This window comes from Corvus brachyrhynchos, unplaced genomic scaffold (assembly GCF_000691975.1).
Source record: "Corvus brachyrhynchos isolate BGI_N302 unplaced genomic scaffold, ASM69197v1 scaffold91, whole genome shotgun sequence".
NCBI classification, from domain to species: Eukaryota; Metazoa; Chordata; class Aves; order Passeriformes; family Corvidae; genus Corvus; species Corvus brachyrhynchos.
Window position 1 is genome coordinate 5,834,982 of NW_008236442.1, and position 19,997 is coordinate 5,854,978.

The 19,997-nt window shown below is 43.8% G+C and overlaps 1 protein-coding gene across 1 annotated transcript in view; it reads left to right on the forward strand.

Moving 5' to 3' along the window:
- Positions 1–19,997, forward strand: part of LOC103624394 (contactin-6) — a 126,785-nt gene that overhangs the window by 92,236 nt on the left and 14,552 nt on the right. The window contains exons 10-14 of the mRNA XM_017747251.1: positions 681–810; positions 1,773–1,923; positions 17,132–17,259; positions 19,327–19,502; positions 19,851–19,968. Coding sequence (XP_017602740.1) covers positions 681–810; positions 1,773–1,923; positions 17,132–17,259; positions 19,327–19,502; positions 19,851–19,968 — 703 coding nt within the window. The remainder of the gene's footprint in view (positions 1–680; positions 811–1,772; positions 1,924–17,131; positions 17,260–19,326; positions 19,503–19,850; positions 19,969–19,997) is intronic.

Genomic DNA, 19,997 nt, shown 5'->3' on the forward strand with positions numbered 1-19,997 from the left:
AGGATAGCTGAAGAAAGTTGGTGAGTGTAGAAATCCAAGCCTGGAGGAGAATGCTCTCCCTGTGTCTGAGCAGCTGCCTGGGGCTTTCCAATTGGAATTTAAGTGTTGGCTTTCAGTGGAGCTTTTCCAGTGGCTCATTTTTCTGCAACTCTTGCTGCGATACTGTTCGAAAGGTTCCTGTTATTGGAGCACCTCTGTCTCCTGTGGAGCTTTTCTGATCACATTTATCTAATGGGATGATGGAATGATGTTTCACCAGCCAGGGATGAGGTGCTGCTTCTCAGGATCCAGGTGGAAGATGCCCCAGGCTCCCAGTGTGGAGCATCCCTACAGGTAGCTCCTTCTGTGCCACCTTCATGGTGAAGGATAACCACAGATTCCCAGCTCAGCAGTGCAGGGAAACACCTGGAAAACCTGGACAAACCTGCCCAGAGCCACTACTGCGACATGTGCCTGGATTTCCTGAAAAGCTGGAAGAGCTCAGAGGGCTGAAAATACAACCACCACCACCACACAGTGAGGTGCACATCCTATTTCTGATGTATCCATCCTCATTGCTCCCAAGAAAATAACATTTCTGCTTCTGAATTGTGATCAGGTGTGCCAGTGTGATGCTAAAAAACCTTTTCTTTGTTCACTCATCAGCTCTGCCAATGTTTTCCTTGTTTTCCTCTTATCAGGAAAGAATTCAAATAGAAAATGGGACTCTCCTCATCCCCATGCTGAATCTGTCAGACTCTGGCCTCTATCAGTGCGTGGCAGAAAATAAATATGACGCAATTTATGCCAATGCTGAGCTGAGGGTGATCGGTGAGTAAATGTCACTAAAATGAGCAAGAACCCAGTAAAAAGGACACTCGTTGAAAATAAACTGAATTTAAGAGAAGAAGAGATGAAATCCCACCTGGCAGTTCAAACCTGATATTTCTTTGCTTTACACCCACATGGAAATGTGGTTTTTTTAGTTTCATTTCATGGCTTGTTCGTAGGAAGAATCTAATCCATGTGTGGCCTTTTTTCATTATCTCATATACACCAGTTTAATGAATGCTGTTTCTTGCTTTGTTTGAGTTATTAATAGTTATTCTGCAGGTTTTCAAAGTGATTTCAGAAAGCAGGAGAAATAGTTTGAGCTGTAAACAAAGAGCATATGGCAAATATGGACATAAATAACATGGAAAAAGAAATCTCATTAATGATAACCAGAGATGGACATGAATGGAATTTGCTCATATATTATAAAAGTATTCTGTTCTCGATTTCAAAATGTAAAGTTTGCTCAAGAGCCAAATATCAGTGAACCTAGTAAAACACAGACTTTAGGAGCACTCAATGTCTTGTGTTTTCTCCTTCTCCAAGATTGAATTTTCACATAAACTGCTGGAAAAATAAACCTATTTTCAGAAACCAGAGTAGGTTTATGAAAAGAAAGCCGGAGTAGAACTGTGCTTGTGACAGAATACTCTCTGCAGATGAATATATGTGGCTGGATCAGGAGTGTGAAGTTTATCCTGTTCGCGAATCTTGTCTTCCATCACGGATAGACCAGTTCTCCCAGTCTTCAGATTTCCTCAGGAAAGTTTGTCAGAGCACACAGTTCTAGATAGAGAGCTTTGGAAACAGAATTAGAATTTTTTGATACTTAGATACATTTTTAATGTTAGATTTAGATTTACTTTTGCAGAAATCTCAAAACCCAAGCAATTATTAAATTCACCGAGAGAAGACTTTGGCAAGTTTAGTAATGTCTCTTCTTCCTTCTCTCCTTTTAGCTGCAGCCCCTGATTTTTCCAGAAATCCCGTGAAGAAGCTGTCTGTTGTTCAAGTTGGAGGGGAAGTTACAATTGGGTGTAAACCCAGCGCTTCTCCCAGAGCTGCTGTTTCCTGGAGAAAGGGCTCGGAGGTTCTGCGCCAGAACAAAAGGTACGGGCAGCAAGCGGCGACTGGGCCGTGTGATTTCTCTGTTTTAGTATCATTTAAAGCTCATTGAAACACAGCTGGCTCAGGTTTGCTTTGGGCAGCTCATTGATGGAAAACTTGGATGCCAGAGGCCTCTTTGTCTTTAGAGCGGCCGTGGAGTTCTGGGGGTGCAAAGCAGGATGAGCACAGAGCCTGAGCGAGCCCACGCGGGTAAATGTGTGATCCATATGTTTGTGCTCATCAGCACTTAATTCATGGCAAGCCACGGAGCTGGAGGGAATCAGCTTCACGACGACACAGCCCTGGAGGCCCAGGGAAGCAGGATGTGCCCCCAGGCTGAGGCATAATTGCTCTGCAGCTGTACAGGTTGTACAATAACCCCGGGCACAATCAGCCTCCCTGCCCTGTCGCTCCTGTTTAGGCAGGATTTAGCTGCTGGCCCAGCACCTGGGACATGCCCACACCAACTGGTGTGGGTGCTGGGGGGTTTGGTGAGGACTAATTCCTTATTTCTGACCTGCCAGGAACCATCTCCGTTGCTATATTTCAATGCTCTCAGGCACAGGATGGGATTGTTGGGGTGGACAATGCCCAGGGGGTTGGATTCCATGATTCCTGTGGGTCCCTTGCAGCTCAGGCTATGCCATAATCCTGTGATTCCTCACTAATGGCAATTAAATGGTGAAATATTAAAATCAAAGAGTCTTACTGGCAGAAATGATGGATATTATATGCAACATAGAGCCCTGAGGATATTTCCATACACAAATGGAGACAGATGGATGAAATGGGCAGCAGTGTCTTTAAGAAGTGCTGGGAATGTCTGGGAGTCCTTCTCAGCATCTCTTTCAGTTCACGAGTATAACAGCAACCCTCTTTTGTCACATTCTGTTGTCAGCCTTGGAAATCTATAATCAGTAATTCTTAAAGCTCTGGCAACTGAACACCAGATTTTGCACACAGGACCAGTTGCTCGAGGAGGTTACTCTGGGTCACATCAGACTTCAAATGAAGAAAATTCTCTAAAACATTATCCCAAACTCTGATAAAATAACTATTTCCCTATGCCATGCTGCAGGAATGTACGATAGAGAAAAATCACGGGAGTATTTATGAAAGAAGGTGCAGATCTGAGAATTTTACATAGGTGCTGGCAATGGAACAGAAACATTTGGGTGAGCAATCAATCCCATGGCCATAAAGAGCTTCCCAATGACTTTCCCCACCTTTAGTAGTGGCAATTTTATTTCCATTTTTACCACTCACTATGAAAAATACTTTTCTAACCAGTGTTTAATCAAATCTTTATTTGTCTTCCGATTGTATTTTGATTGTGTGGCCTATTCCAGAGGCTGAGCTAAGCCTGGATCTTGAGGTTCCACTACTCTGCTATTCCCCACCTGATTTACTGATTAAAAAAATATTTACACGCTCTGTCCAGTATTTACTTGTGCTGCTGTTTTAATTTACTAACAATAATTCCTGAGCATCCCAGAAGGCTCCTGCTGCTGGGCAGGAGCAAACAGCAGGAGCAGGATTTACAGAGGGAGACAGTGTTTAAACTCCCTGCGTGCACTACGCCGGTGCCAGTGTGGCCACTGGTGCAAAGGGGAGTTTAGGAGGCTGTTTGATTATTAAATGACAAACTGGCTGCTGCTGTGCTTCAAAAGGAGGGGAAATAAATCAGTGTTAGTCGGGAGGTGTCTCTGACAGAAAACAAAAATGAAAGAAGGGTTTGTGTGGCTGTAAAGTACATGGCTAATTAAAGTGCTGAAATCACACATAAAAAGAGAGGGAACGTGGTCTGCCTTTCTCCACTGATATGATTAAACCCTGACAAACCCTTATTTCTGCTCCCTTTTTATCGTGCTGCAATTATAACCTTTATGGGCTCCTTCATTGGCCTTTTTTTAAATATTTGGTGGGGTTATAGTTGCCAGAAAAAGGAAATACCAATCCCTTCCAGTTCTGGCAGCCAAATTGTGATGGGCTCATTCCTAAATAAGTCAGATCACGCAGCTTCTTTTAAATTATTTAGACGAATTTAATCTCTTGTTAAAGCAGTAGTGAAACCAGACCTATTCCACCCAAAGGGGAAGAATATTCCTTCTTTTTCATTTTTTTTCCTTTCACTCCTGATAATAGTTCATTCCTGATTGTGCTGAATATGTGGTAACCACTCTCCCTGATCATCTGAACTCTTGATAAGACAGGAGAACTCTGCTCTATATTACATTCAGTTTGTAAGGCTACAAAGATGTGTGCTAAATAGGAACACTAATTAATAGATTATCCAAATTAACAAATGCACAATTAAATATTTTTAATTAGATTTCCCTGAGTTCTTGAGGTCATTTTTAAGTTTACAAAGCTACAGTATTTGGGTCCCTGCTATCTGAAAAATATCTTACAGTTCTTTGAAGGGAAATTTTCTTGCCAGGGATCAGCAGTGAATGTCCTCAGCCCTCAGTCCCCTTTTTAGGGCAGAGTTTCCTCCAGACCCACTTGTCTTCTCCATCCTTTCTGTGGCTCAAACCCACCATAGCTCAGCTCTTCAGCAGCTTGGCTGCTCTCATTTCTGTAAAATACTTTATTGCACTTGAAGTCATGTAAGTCATTATTGTAATCATATTGCACATGAAGACATGTAAGTCCTGCAGAAAATGCCAAAATAATCACTTTTTCACATTAGATGGTGAGGAAATCCTGGACATACCAGTTCCAGATCTGTTTATGTTCCCAGCCCTCTCCATTGATTGTTTTCCCTCAAAATATTCGGAAATAACTCCATTCCACTCTTATTGACAGGACTCAGCCCCTGAGTACTGGGATTTATCCATGGGCCATGCTGCTGGCACCTTAGAGAGGGAATTTGAGGTCATCTGCTGCAGGAATCCAATGGAAATCTCAAAGTTGGCTCATCCTGGCTGGTTTTCCTGCTCCCTCCTCACTTGATAGCCACCAGTTCACCTTCAGGTGCTCTCTTGGGCACTTAACCTCCTTCTTTGGGTCAAAGTCTGGAGAAATGGGGTTTTGGGAGCAATGCCACTTCTCCAAAGGACAACAGTTTGGTTTTTGTGGAATAAAGGACTTTCCCTGGCATGTGCTGTGGGTTTTAGCTCAGTGTAGGAATGAAACACAACAAAACCCGAGCTTTATGCTCCAAACTCCCTCCCTGTGGAGTCTGACACAGATTTCAGCTGTTTTCATGGGCGTCACATCATCAGTGCATGCAACAGGAGTTTTTTCATCTCACTTCTCCCTTCTATCCCGTCGTATCCACCGAGGAAACAAAGGAGAAGAAAGGAACAATTCATATATTAAATAAAACAAATTTGCAAGTCTAGACACTGATCTCGTCACAAAAGTCTGTCTTCGTACCTTCAGCGAATTCAGACTCGGGACCCTCGTGGAAAACTTATTTTACAGAAAATTCCCTTTGATGGAAGCATTTTAATAAATGGGAATTGGCCCTTGTTTTCTTTGCCAGAGAGAGGTGCTATTCCCCCAGCCTGGGCTGAAGATCCCCAAGCACCGCAGTGAATGTGCATAAACATATGTGATTCACTTCACTCGGAATTTCAATGAGGAGAGCTGAGGGAAAACTGAGAAATGAGGTAGGCTGGAAGAATGCATTAGTCATATACAGCACTTTCCATGCATTAATAATCAGTAATAAGCAAATATTCATAATTTAAATTGTTTTTTGGGGCCCGGGCAAGAAGTACATTTAGGGATCATAAAATATGCTCAATACCTACTGGCTCCACGACTTGCTTGTAGGACATGGTTCAGTCCCAGTTCTGTGAAGGATGGGAATGGATCTTCTGTCACAAATAAAGCTGGGGAATTCTGTGTGCCGTGGCACTCTTGGTTTTGGTGTTTTACACTCAAGTTGTTATTCAGAGGAAACGTGGGGAAACGACGACATGGAAAGCTGTATTTCATCAACACTGTGGAAAGAGAATGGAGCAGGGGTTGTGGCTGGGTGGGGGAATTATCTGGGAATTGCTGAGTTCTTGGAGCTACCCCTTGGAGCCTCAGACTCAAGGGGTTCTCCTGCTCCCACGTGAACAGCCAGGACCCAGCAGGTTTCCTTAGGGTCTGTTCTCCCACCACTCTCTGGGCACTCTGGGCCACCCCGTGCTGGTGCTTTCCTTCTGCTCCTCCACTGCTCATAGCCAGATTTCAAAACCTTGAGCATTTTAACATATTTAAACTTTTTTACTATTTGGGAAAAGGATTGTTTCGTATCTGTGGAGGGAATTACACAAAGAGGGAGTTAAAAGGTCTGCAGCTGCTCCTGAGGGGCAGCTCCGATCTCTGCTCTCTGTGACCAGGGACAGCACCCAGGGAACAGCTGGAGCTGTGTCAGGGGGTTTAGGTTGGAGATCAGGGAAAGGTTCTTCCCCCAGAGGGTGCTGGGCACTGCCCAGGCTCCCCAGGGAATGGGCACGGCCCCGAGGCTGCCAGAGCTCCAGGAGCGTTTGGACAGCGCTGCCAGGGATGCCCAGGGTGGGGTTGATGGGGTGTCTGTGCAGGGCCAGGGGTGGGACTGGATCATCCCTGTGGGTCCCTCCCAGCTCAGCTCATCCTGTGATTATTTGGTAAACAGAAGAAGATTGATGGGGTGTCTGTGCGGGGCCAGGGGTGGGACTGGATCATCCCTGTGGGTCCCTCCCAGCTCAGCTCATCCTGTGATTATTTGGTAAACAGAAGAAGTCCTCAATCCCCTGATCAAATACAACACACAAAATGTATCATCTGTGAAACAGCATTTCAGCTCCAACCAATTTGAGCAGAAATGTGTCAGGACAGTTCAGCAAACTTCAGGGAAACATTTCAATTACCAGAATGTCAGCGCTGTTGGTTTAGCTTCAGAATATCCATTATCCTTAAAAATAAATTAAAAAATCTGCCTGGGGAGGAATCAAGACCAAATGGATAGAAAATTCCAAAATTTGCACTAGTCTGCTAACAAAGGAGGAGATTGATGGCACTTGACTATTCTTTAGCTGAAGTCAATATGCAGCCTAAAGGAGTTATTTACTTTTACTTGGCAGGTGCCTCCCTCTCAGATGAGACACCAAACTTAGACAAGCAAAGATGGGAGAAAGAAACCCATCCACAGCTGCCTTGAAGTCAAAGCAGATGAGTAGCACAGGCAAAGAGGAGCTTTGCTTGTCAGGCTGCTCAGTGCCACAAACCACCCTGCTTTCCTCACCCACTGCTTGCACATAAAATACCCCAGATATTCGCTTGCAGGTACCAAGTTGCACATAAAATCCATTTTTCTTATGACATTCCAGCACTTACTTTTCGGTTCCCAGCTTTCTACAGCACTGCAGTTGGGTGAATAGCACTGGGATATTAATTTTACTATTATTTTATTTTTTAAGGCTGGTTTTTGAAGCCTGGATTAAGTGTATCTCTGGTTTTATCCTCCTTGCTTTTCTACCACGAGGAGCTTTGCATAGCTTTGATGAGATGCCTTAACCCTTCTATCTTATCAGTGTCTGTGTGCTTGTAAAGAAGTTCATTTCCTATTTTAGTATTTAAATAGAGCACTTGAAATGTGGGCATCAGCAATCAGAGCAATTCCAGCTATCTCAGACACCACTGCTGAAAGTCAACATGAATACAAATTAAGCTTATCTGTTGATGAAATCCCACTTTTGCCTGGAGAACCAATGGGATTGATCCCACATCTGCTAAATTTGATTAATCACTTCAGCTCCACTCCTTGCATACAAACAGATTGACAGGAATCAAAAGCACAGGTTTACCTGCCTGCCTTCCAGCAGGTCTGCTTGGTCTGAAGTCACTCATTAAGATGTGAAAACTCCTACAAAACCTGGGCTTGCTGTTCAGAAGTGTTTTTTATCTCTGAAGCCCCAGTGTCACATTTGGTGCTAACCAGACATACCCCACCATCACACCATTCCTGAGGGAGTGCTGAGAGCTGCAGAAAGTATTTTCTAGCTAAAAATATCCACTGCTGGCACCACAGTGGTCCTGCTTTCAGGGGGAACAGGAAAGAGAAGGGTGTTGCAGAGGACTGGGAGAGGCAGCTCCAATGTATTTACTGAGGATTTATTCGCATTCAGCAGGGAAGTTTGTCTGGTTTTGGGGTTGATTTTTCCAGTGCTGCCTCCTGAACAATGCCACTGGGTCTGGGAGGAACATCACACATGGCAGCACCCACACCAATCACCAGAACTGGTGATACTGGCAGAAGAGAAGTCCTACAACAAAGGCTTATCAGAAAACACCCCAAACTCTCCTGAAGTACCTTCAGTCTTCCCTTCTTCTCCATCTTTCTGGTTATTTTGTTCTTGCTCCCCATGCTGAGGGTGAAGGCAGGGGAATGGAAAACCTGACTGAAAGATGAGGAAGGAGATAAGGAGAAGGAAGAACAAGCAGAGATGATGGGAAGAAAAAGGCAATATTTTATTTTTCCTCCTTTATCTTATTTCCCTTGGTTTTCCCCTTCCTTCTCTGCCTGTTCTTTTCTGTTTGAAGCCAAGGCACTGCAGAATAACGAGGAGGCAGGAGGGGACCCCCACTGCTAGCTGACCCAGGCAGCAGACAGAGGATACTGGTGCAGGGGAAGACAGGAGAAAAGGGCTTTTCCCTTCTTTTCTCTTTCCTTGGAGAGTTTCACAACGGAACAAGTCAATAAACCTAATTTCATCCTGTAGTGCTGAGTGCTCAGTGCCAGTGTTTGGCCCAGCAGACAACGAGCCTGGAGGAAGCAAATGAAGCAGATGTTCTCAGGTGAAAGAGGGAAAGAACAGCAACCTCGTGCTGCTGGGTTTATTGCAGCTCCCCTCTGCAGGACACCTCTCTGATACAATTTGGAATCGTTCCCACTCGAGCCGTGGCAGCCTTGTTAAGGTGAGCCTTCCCAAGGGGCTGTCCTGCATGCTGAGATGTCCCAGGAAATCTGTCACTCCTCCCTGTCCCGAGGAATCGCGATAATCCAAACCCCAGCGAGGGTCAGTGCTGTGCCCTCTTCCCCTTCCAGCTCGTGTCCTGTCTCTGCTCCATGCACATTTTCTGGTGGATGCTCAGGACTCCGTCCAAAGGCAGCTAATCTCATTGGATTTTTTCCACTGAGCAGGCTGGGAATCAAGCTTCCTAATTAGGAGTTTGCAGAAAAAAAAAATAGTAATGAGAGAATGCAACCTTCTGTGCTTCTCTTCCAGTCCAAGCTGTGCTGCCATGCACATCATTACTGCTGGGGGGATTGCTGCAGCATCAAAAATGCCAGCGTGGGTGGAAAACATGCCCCAGATTTGGAAAACATGCCCCAGATTCGGAAAACATGCCCCAGATTTGGAAAACCTGCACCAAATTTGGAAAACATGCCCCAAATTTGGGAAACTTGCACCAAATTTGGGAAACATGCACCAAATTTGGGAAACATGAACCAAATTTGGGAAATATGCCCCAGATTTGGGAAACATGCACCAAATTTCGGAAACATGCACCAAATTTGGAAATCATGCCCCAGATATGGGAAACATGCACCAAATTTTCTGCACAGGCACCAAATCAAAGATTCTGACCCCCAGAGTTCTCAAAGAAGGTGTAGCATGAGAGGGAACAGAGCAGGGTGTGTTCAGGAGCTGCTATAAAATGAGATCTTGATTTACAAAGAATCACAGAATATCTCAGGTTGGAAGGGATCCATGAAGAGCATCAAGGTCCAACTGCTGGCCCTGCACAGGACACACATGATGGGCACAGGGACTGTGGCCAGGCAGTTTCTAGGTGTGATGGAGAAAGAGTCTTCCAGGGAGGGATTTCTGGGATCATTTGGAGTGGGAAGGGTCATGTGAGTGAGAGCACAGAAACAGCACCTTGAAAAAGTGGCTGAAGCTTGGCCAACATGAAAGATCTGTGAAGAGGCCACAAACAGCTCTGGTTTATCCACGGCGTTTTGGTACAAAGGAGTGCTGCTCTTTCATCGCTCCCTTTCCATGGATTTTCAGTGAAAGGGAAATCTGGAAAAGGAAAGGAAAAGCTGAAGAGACACACATGAGTGGCAGAATGTGCCTCACACATCAAAAAGACAGAACCTTCCTGTGCTCTGTGGTATTTTGAGCAAGGGTATGGGGCTGGGGCTTCGGTGAACCACAAGTGCCCATCACTGTCACTCAAACTGGGCATAAATTCACCAGCCCAGGGAGGATTGTCCCAGGTTTCCTGCAGGCCCACAGGGAGTCCAACCAACAGGCACAAGAAATTAGAGGTGATGAGACGTGGCTGGTTTGGGGTTTGGAGCAGCCTGGGACAGTGGGAGGTGTCCCTGCCCATGGCAGGGGTGGCACTGGGTGGGCTTTAAGGTCCCTTCCACCCCAAACCATCCCGGGATTCTCTGATTCTATTTTGGGAGTGAGTTCCAGGGTTTCTGAAATCCAGCCAGGGCCATGCTGGTGTCAGGTGCTTGTTGTCTGGACAGAATTCTTTAATGTTACCAGCAGGTTTTATTGTTCTTGAGCTCCTGGAATGTGTTTTGACAAGTAGAGAGGGAAGCAGCTTCCTGCAAGTGAATGAAACTCCCACACAGAGGGTAATTCAGGGCCTTCTGTACTGTTGAAATTCCACTTAATCCCATATTAAGGGCTTAGTTTTACATCTGGAGTGAATTTGGTTGTGTGAAGGGCTGAGTCAGAACCCCTGGTAGTGTCTGGATCGCGAAAATGATGATTAATGGTGGGATTAGAATAGTGACAGTGTGGACATCCCACCCTGCGCTGGAAGAGCTTTTGTCTGATGTAGCAGAGTTACAAAGATTTCATAAAACCAGCAGAACTTGGCAAATAGAGAAATTGGCAGCTGTTTTATTTGGCAATTCAGTTCCTTTTCTGGTTTTCTTTCCCATGCACACAGAGGTGCTGTTGCCCAGTATTCCCTGGCTGCGAGTTCTGGGATGAGTCACTACAAGAGATTTGGCCACAGGATGTTTTTGTCACTTTTTTCTTTGGCCATCACAGGGGAACATCTGCCTCACATTTAATCCTTGAGTGTGTTACAGACAGGGCAAACCAGTTTTGGCTATCTTATGTTAAAGGCAGTAGCAGCTCCTGAAAATCCTGTGTTTTCTCTGGAATCTGTATGATGGAGCCTAGCTCAGTTCAGATGTCTGTTTATATTTACATAAATAAATATTTGTGGTCCCAGTTGCAGGGATTTGATGCAGAAGTAATTCTATTTTTAGGAAGATAGGGGGGAATTTTAAGAAATAGGAAGGAACGTTTCTAGCGTCACATTCTATAATTTCTGATAAGACTTTTTTCTACAATATTTTAATAAGAATGTTCACCCAGATTGTGTAATTTTGTTTTGATCCAAAGCATTTATTTGATTTCCAGTTAATTGTCAGTCAACCCTGAAGCTCATTTATATCAGCATGCAGATAAGGAAAATCTTTTAAGCACAGTTTATTAAATGGCAACACCATTAGCATACAAATTATGCTCAGAATAGAATAAACAGGTACAAAGATCATTAACATATGATACAGACAGTCAGATCTCAGATGGGATTCAGTGGGACCTTTTCAAAAATACCAGGGCTGTCAGCAGCAGGGACAAGTCATTCACTCAGTCAAACTTTACTCACATTTCCATCTGCATAAATCTCTGCTAATTCCGAGTCACTTGGGAGCTGTGCTTGTCTTTCTGCCCCTCACTCTCTTCCCTCTGTAGTTTTTAGTGCTGCCTCCGCTGCTCCTCAATCTTTGTAAAATTAGAGGAGTAAGATATTGTCTCAGTGTCTGGCAGCGTGTCTGGAGAAATTTATAAACAATATGTCTTTGCACAGCCTGGAAATAAAGAGGGGGTTTGCTCCTGAGCAGCAAAGGGAGGCTGAGCAGACACGGTTTCAAATAGGATTTCTCAGATAATAAAAATTACTTTGCCTCTGATTCCATCAGATCCAGATTCCTCCCTTTTTATCAGCACAGTGCCGGGATGAGGCTGCAATAACGCTGGGAGGTGTCAGGTGTTAGAGGCAGGCAGGAGACAAGAAGAGGGAATCTTTACACAGTATCAGGGTTACTCTATTTGGAAAGGAATTAGGTCCATGAAAGGAGAGATGCCCTTCTGGCAGTGCTGAAACCTGCAGAATTCACCCTGGTTTTACACCGATTCAGCTCAAGATTTTGATGGGGATTTCAAAGACCTTTGCTGTATTGAATGCTGGATGCATTTCATATCCATGAATTAACATCCCCCCTCTCCCGAAAACAGATTGGCTGAACGATGCAGCAGTGCACAAAGCTACCCCTGCTGCACTTTTAAATCTAATGACTTGACACCTCTTTCTTTTCTCAGATTTTATCTCTTCTATCAGCCTTGTTAAATACATATTATTCTTTCATGCTCTTAAGTTCAAAGCAAATAGCCATCAACAATCTTTTGTTCACACGAGACAACACATTCGGAGATGGTTTGTTTGGCCTGGTTAATTAAAAGCTGTAAAATCCCTGCTTGATTTCTCAAGTTCTTTACTTAAAAAGTATGTGTGACAATTTTAATGAGCTCTCACTTCTTCCCCATAGCCTCGTGGCTTCTGCACAAACTTTGCAAACTCTTCTTTTTGAACATCACACAGAGCTCTGACTCCAGCAGAACCTGGGGAGGCTGTTTGTTTTCTCTTCCTGCACATGGTGCTCATCTCCTCTCCTGATGGAGTCACTCAGAGGAGAATTCCAATATTTGTATCTGATGGGCTTAAAGTAAAAGAGGGTCAGGTTAGGAAGAAAGCAGGAAGAAATATTCCACAGTGTGGGTGATAAAACTCTGCCACAGGGTGCCCAGAGAAGCTGAGGCTGCCCCTGGATCCCTGGAAGTGTCCAAGACCAGGCTGGACGGGGCTTGGAGCAGCCTGGGATCATGGAATGTGTCCCTGCCCAATGGACTGGATGGGCTTTGAGGTCCCTTCCAACCCAAACCGTTCCACAATTCTATATGGATTGATATTTCCATGTATTCCCAATTTGCCCTGGTGTGCAGGAACTTTGCATGAACTGGACTTTCATCTCTTCTTTTCCTCACAGCAGCTTGGGTTAATTGAGCTGTTCACCCAGAGGCAGCACCAGGCAGGAGCACAGGAGGCAGCAGGACTCTGATCAGGATTTAAGCATTCTGTAAGTCAGAGATGCCAGTCTAGAGTTAGGCCCGTGCTTAAGCAATCCCTTGCTGCCTCAGGGCTTTATGAACAGCTGGGTCCTGAGTTCTTCCTTCTCCTGCTTTCACAGCCATGCAGTTATCAGATCTGCTTCAGATCTCATGCTTTTGGTCCTCTGACAGGCACTTATTTACTTATTGAGAGAAGTCCAGTTTTCCTGGCAGACAAAATATTCTCTCTGCATGATGTCGGACAAGTTAAACTTTTCTGTCTCGTCTCAGCACTGGGAATTACCTTGTCTGGTGCGGCAGCTGTTGAGAATTATTATCTATAGCCTTCACACAGCCTCAAATGTTGTGAAAAGGAATGGTTTCCAGCAAGCCTTTCAGCAGGTGAGACGTGCCTTTCACAGCTTCTTTCTAAACCACTTGTCAGAGCTTGATCCAAAGCCCATTAAAGGCAATATTCCCATTGCCTTCTGCATCACAGCTCCCTGATTTGAGAGACAAATGGGAGACGATGAAGTGCAGCCCCTCTGAGCCCACCCACAGCACAAAATCGTTGCTCTGGGGGAGTTTAGGGCAACTTTGCTGCTCTTGGCACCTGCGGCAGTGTCTCACAGGGCACTGCTGGTTTTCTTCTGGCATTTGAAATGCATAGTCTTGATTTTCTGATGTGCTCTGTCTTCCCAGCCCTCTCCTGACAGACACCTCAGGACACCTGGAAATTTCTCACTTTTTAAAAAAATTTTCTTTCATTCCCTTCCCCACTAAACTAATTACTCTGGAGTCCTTTGTGCTCTCACACAAGTTGTGCCTGAGTATCTTATTTGCTGCTCACTCTAATTGTTGTTAGGTAGCGTGACCTGTTTCAAACAACTCTGCAGCTTTTATTGAGCAGATTTTCTCTCTGCCAAGCTCCATTTTGATCCATTGAAAGAGCCATTCCATCCCCAGCCTGCCCAGCCATTGAAATATTGTTTCAGAAAAGCATTTCCTCAGATCAAACGTGACACTGTCAGCTCTTGAGTGCGTACAAACACCTCTTAGTGACTAAATGAGAGATGGGAATTATCAAGGTCTCAATTCATCATGAAGAATACAGGGATGAAAAATCTGAGGCATGACCAAGTTTCAGTGAAAAAGCTGTAAGCAGAATCCACAGGGGCTTCAAAGCTTCTCCCCTTTGCTATTCTGTATTTAACAGATTGTTTATTCCTGTGTATTTACCTACATTGAAGCTTTTTGGAATGGAGTGGGAATGGAGTTTTTTTTTTTTTTTTTTGCTTTATGCCACTTCTGGATTTCGATTTCCACCTAAGAGCTTTTAGGTGCAACTGCAGTAAAAGTAACAGGTCGTCAATATTTGATGGAGAGAAAGACACTGAGGTGGCTTGTTATAAATTATTATTCAGGTACCCAATTTCTGAACATTTGCTGATTCACACTGGAATCTCTTTGGATACTGTTTGATGAACACCATATGTCACCCAGGCACTCGATTGCATCCCCTCTTTTATCACCAGCAGTTCTTCTGGTGGTTGGTGCAAGCTGACGTGAAGAAATGCATCGTTAATGCAAAAAATATTGCAGAGGCAGAAGGGGAATACTTGGAAATGTTTCTTCATTTTCAAAGCTGCCTTTGAAACAGTGTCATAGGTGTGTCCCCACACAGAGGGAGAGGAAGGACCCAGGGGCTCCTGTGTTGATCCACAGGAGAGACAGCAGCTCAGTTCATGGGATCACGGAACCATGGAATATCCTGAGGTGGAACAGATCCACAGGGATAATCCAGCCCAGCCCCTGCCCCTGCCCAGACACCCCAACACTCCCACCCTGGGCATCCCTGGCAGCGCTGTCCAAACGCTCCTGGAGCTCTGGCAGCCTCGGGGCCGTGCCCATTCCCTGGGGAGCCTGGGCAGTGCCCAGCACCCTCTGGGGGAAGAACCTTTCCCTAAAATCCAACCTAACCCCGCCCTGGCACAACTTCATTCATCCTTCCTTATCCAAAAAATATCAATCAGCTGATGCATCACTGTATTGAGGAGGGGACTTTGGTGCTTCCTATTCTGCTCTGCTCCAGTTCAATACGATGGATTTTTAAACCTGAACTTATTTCCTCACTGTACCACCAGTGGCAAACCAGGAGGTGCTGCAGTACCTGGTGATTATTGCCAAGGAAACAAAGATTTTTCATTCAAGCCTAAATCCCTTCCCCTCTCAGCAGCACACCCCAGTGACTGCATGCCCAGCACCACAGGAACACGTGTTCTTCTGCCGGTCCTAAACCCACCTTGCCCTACTCAGGAGCAGATCTTTGTGCAGGGAAAGGTCAGATGAGTGTGGGAGACATGAGATTGGGGGGTTGTGAGCGAGAAGATCACCAGAAATGCAAGTTTAGTGCTTCTGCTTTTCAGCTGAGAGGCTGGGAGGGTGTAACAGAAGCAGGACAAGGTCTGATGTGTGTTCCACTTGCAGCTACAAATGTATGAATGCCAGAATGGGAAACAGAAACACACTGTGATGTTTTTTTTGTGTGTTTAATGGTTCTCATGCTCCTGCCAGCTCCAGCTTCTGCTCTTGTGACTGTTCATTTCCTTTAATAATTCAGTACATCACCCAATCTTATGTTGTTAGTAATAAATATTAAATACTCAAGCTGTGATGCATGAATTAGATATTTTCTATTTTATGAAAGGAGCCTTGTATTAGAGTTAAACATCAATTAAATGAGGGATATAAAAAATGATACAGTGCTGCTGTGAGTGAGTGGAGCCTGGTTTCCTGTGGAGTTGTGGCTTACAGTGGATTTTTTTGAATGTAAGGAAATGTGGCATTTGGGTGCAGATCCTCTGATGCCTGTTACGGACTGAGCTTAGTGTCAAGAGGAGATGCACATAGAGACCCTGACTCCATTTCTATGGAAATTCCAGGACCTTCATGTCCTAAATTTCCTTTAAACTCAGAAAAAAATTTGTTTAAGAAGTTCCACGTTTACCAGGTGCAGCAGGTGGATGTTGAAGAACTGGGAAAAAACACTCCAAAATATTACAGACTAATATTTTCTGACTTAAAGTTCATTGCTAATTCAGCTTTGATATTAAAACCCTCTGCTTTTAGATGTGTGTTCTGTGTGATTCTGAAGAAGAACCCCCAGATCCTGAAGTCCTGCCCTTGTATGTGACAGCAGAAAGGTGCCAGGCACACAGTGACAGCTGATCCAAGGAAATCATATCCAATTCTTGTCCTGACTTACATCCCAAACCATCTCATTAACACGAAAAAAAATATAAGAACAAGCTTAAAAATGAAATCTGTCCATAAGAGTGGTCCCGAATTTACCACTAAATGCAATTTTCCCAATACTCTGCAAACTGATATAAAACAACTCAGTGACTCCAAGGTGGTTCGAGGGCCCTGTGAGACAGTGATGGATTTGATTTGGGTCCTTGGCTGGTGAGGTGGCATTTGAGCATCTCAGCCAGTCTGATAATATCTTTTAATAATCCTGACACAATTCCATGGGCAGCTGGGCTCACACACAACCTTATCTTGGCATAGGAGCACTGGGATCTGTAAAAAAAAGCAGAACATGGTAAAATAGAACATAAGTAAGTAACAAGTTGAGTCTTTCGACTTTTTCTTGAGACTCCAGATTTTGTTGTAAGAAAGTCACCTGGAAAAGTGAATGACCAGCCCCAGTTTGCCAATAAAACATTTCTAATATAGAAATTAATAAGCAGCAGAGGTGAAAATTGGTTAACACGTGTTCAGCTTGCTGGAGAAGAGAAAAATCACAATGGAAACGTTTAAATATCAAAAGCAGCACTGCACTTCTGTTACTGTGCCTCTGCCAGAAGACTCTTCAATTTCTATTTTTCTACTGTTGCCCAGGAAAGTTGTGGATTCCCCATCCTTGGAGGTGTCCAAGGCCAGGTAGAATGGGGCTTGGAGCCACCTGGGATGCTGGAAGGTGTCCCTGTCCTTGCCAGGGGATGGGATAAGCTTTAAGATCCCATCCAACCCAAACCATTCTGGGATTCCATGATTCCATTTTGTTTGTTTTTCCCCAGGGTGGTGTTCCTGGAGGATGGCAGCCTCAGGATCTACAACATCTCCAAGGCAGACGCTGGGATTTACACTTGTGTAGCCACCAACCAGTTTGGAGCTGCCAGAAACTCAGGGAACCTGATTGTGAAAGGTACTTCAGGGTTTCCTTCTTTTGTGGAGCGAGATGAGTTTTAAAGTCCCTTCCAACCCAACCCGTTCTAGGATTCTCTGATTTGAATTTGTAACTTTTTTCCTTAATATCCTTGTTTTCAGTACTATCAGAATGGTTGCTGTAGCCTGAAGGATGGCCTCCTCCCTAACTTTGCATCTGGCAAAAATCTTTTTAATATTCACCTTCTGACAGAGCAATTAGCACTGATACAGCTCAGAGTGTGGCCTGAGACAGTGCTGCAGCACAGCCAGCAATGAAAACACCAAGAACTTCAGGGTTTCAGCAGCTCTGACTTCATTAAGCTTCTGTCCCCTCTCACATGTCCCATACATGGCAGCAATATGGGAAAATCCCACTAAAACATGAGAAAAAAAATTATTTTGTTTGGCATTTATGAAGTTTATTAAAACACCGAGTAACAACATGGTATAAAAATGATCTTGTTTGCAGGGAACATTTGGTTTTGTTTCCCCTCTGGAGAAGTTTGGGCTGTTCAATTATAGGCCTCATTGCTTCAGCATTATTTTCAACTGAAATGTCAGAACTTGGGAAAGCATAGCTAATGTGCAAATTAAGTTTATTGCTGCTCATCGAGTTGTTTATTCTTTGTGGGAGAAGTCTTTATTACACCTCCAGCACTCACAACATCTTCCCTCTTTTCTCCTCTGGAATGGGATTTGCCATATAATGTGTGTTGGCTGTTGCTAAGCGAGATGGATGGATAAGGCAGAACCAAGCGCTTTTAAGAAGCTTTTAAAAGTATTTGAGGTGGAAGTTTTGAGTACAAGCCCATAAAAGAAGCAGCAAATATCACCCAGGTGAACATTCTGCATTAGTGGGGACGAGGAGGATACAATGAGAAGTGCAAGAGGATGGGAACACCATAATAAATGAATTTATTTTTTGTTATCACTACTAAAAAACACACCTCATGCTCAAACCCAATGTACTTCTCAAAAGGGCAGCTTTCAATATTTATTTGGTGGAGGTAAACAGGTGCCTGCCAGTAATAAAGGAGATTTCTTATGATAACAGCAGTGTTCAAGGCCAGGTTGGACAGGGCTTAGAGCACCCTGAGATGGTGGGAGGTGTCCCTGCTCATGGCAGAGGTGGCACTGGGTGGGATTTAAGGTCCTTTCCAACCCAAATCTTTGCAGAATTCTGTGATTTAACAATCACTTAAATTCTGGAGTTAAGCTGTGATGAGCACTGAACTAACACAGCTCGTGCACATTTCCTTCTCCTCCTCTCACATTATTTTCAGAGCATTTTAATATTGTTGAAGAGATTCTGCTCTCATTTTCTACATGGGTCTAAATTCTCAGCACTTTATAACACTTCCATGCACAAAAGCTTTATTCAAGGGAATTGCTTACAACAAAGTGGTTGTTATCTCTAATCTCTCTGCCAGTCATATCAACAAAAGTGAAGCCGTATAAACCCATTTCTTTCCCCTTCAGTGAGCTGATACTTCCCTTCATGAGAGCTGCAAGTTTGGGTTTCGATCTAATGGATTAAAAATGATCAAATAAATTATTTTCCTGCCTGGGAACATCTTTGAAGCTGTAATATGAGTGGTGCTGTGGAGTAAATTACCGCTAACATTAATACAGGTTAAGGATGTCAATGTATAAAGTAAGTGGAGATGAGCAGCAATTTTGGTTTTGCTGCAAGTTTTGGCCAGGAGAATTCTTCAAATCTTTTTTTAAGAGTTTTTAAGAGAAATCAGCACTTTTCAACTGAAATCATAATTATTGATTATGGGCTGTATGATGTAATATAATTTAGGGGGTTCCTAATATAAATATAAACTAATTTAAGGTGTTCCTCCCACAACTGCTCACTCTCAGGCACACAACTCGGTTGTGGGGCTGGTGCTGCCATAGGAGTGGTCTAAAATCATCACTGGATTAGAGAGAATTCCCTTTATTACAGAACATTTGGGCCAATTTGAAATCACTTCCCAAATGGTACAAAACTCCCTCAATAGCTGCTCTTTTTACAAGCATTTTAACAGAAAAGGATCTAATTTTTTTGCCTCCTCAGAAAGGACTGTCATCACTATTCCACCTTCTGACACAGATGCAACAGTTGGAGAGAGCATTGTCCTGCCATGCCAGGTGTCCCACGACCCCTCCCTGGACGTGCTGTTCTCGTGGTCATTCAATGGCCAGAGAATTGATTTGAGCAGAGGAATCCATCACTTTGAAAGGATTGGAAGAGTGAGTTTCCCCAACTCCTTAATGAAACTCTTTGCCACAGTCTTTACACGACATAAATGTTTGTCATAATTCCTTCCTCGCTGTTTATATGCCTGGCAAATCACTGTTTCTTTACAAGGGCTGCAACCATTTATTTTTCTTCCCTAAATTTCATAAAGGCACTTGAGTTATTTGTGAAGCCATAATAAAAATGTCCCCATGAAAGAAACTGATGATAGCTATGAATATTTTAATTTAAAAGCTGAATTTTTTATTAATATTGAGCAATTTATTAAAATGCCCAGTATGGAAAGCATGTTGTGAGTGATTAGTTTGGGGTTTTTTTATTTTTTTTTTGTATCTCTCCAGGAATCTGCTGGGGATTTGATGATAAGAAATATTCAGCTGCATCATTCTGGGAAATATGTGTGCGTGGTGCAAACTTCTTTAGACAGTCAATCTGCCACAGCAGATATAATTGTGAGAGGTATGTCTGTAAGGGAGACACACACATCT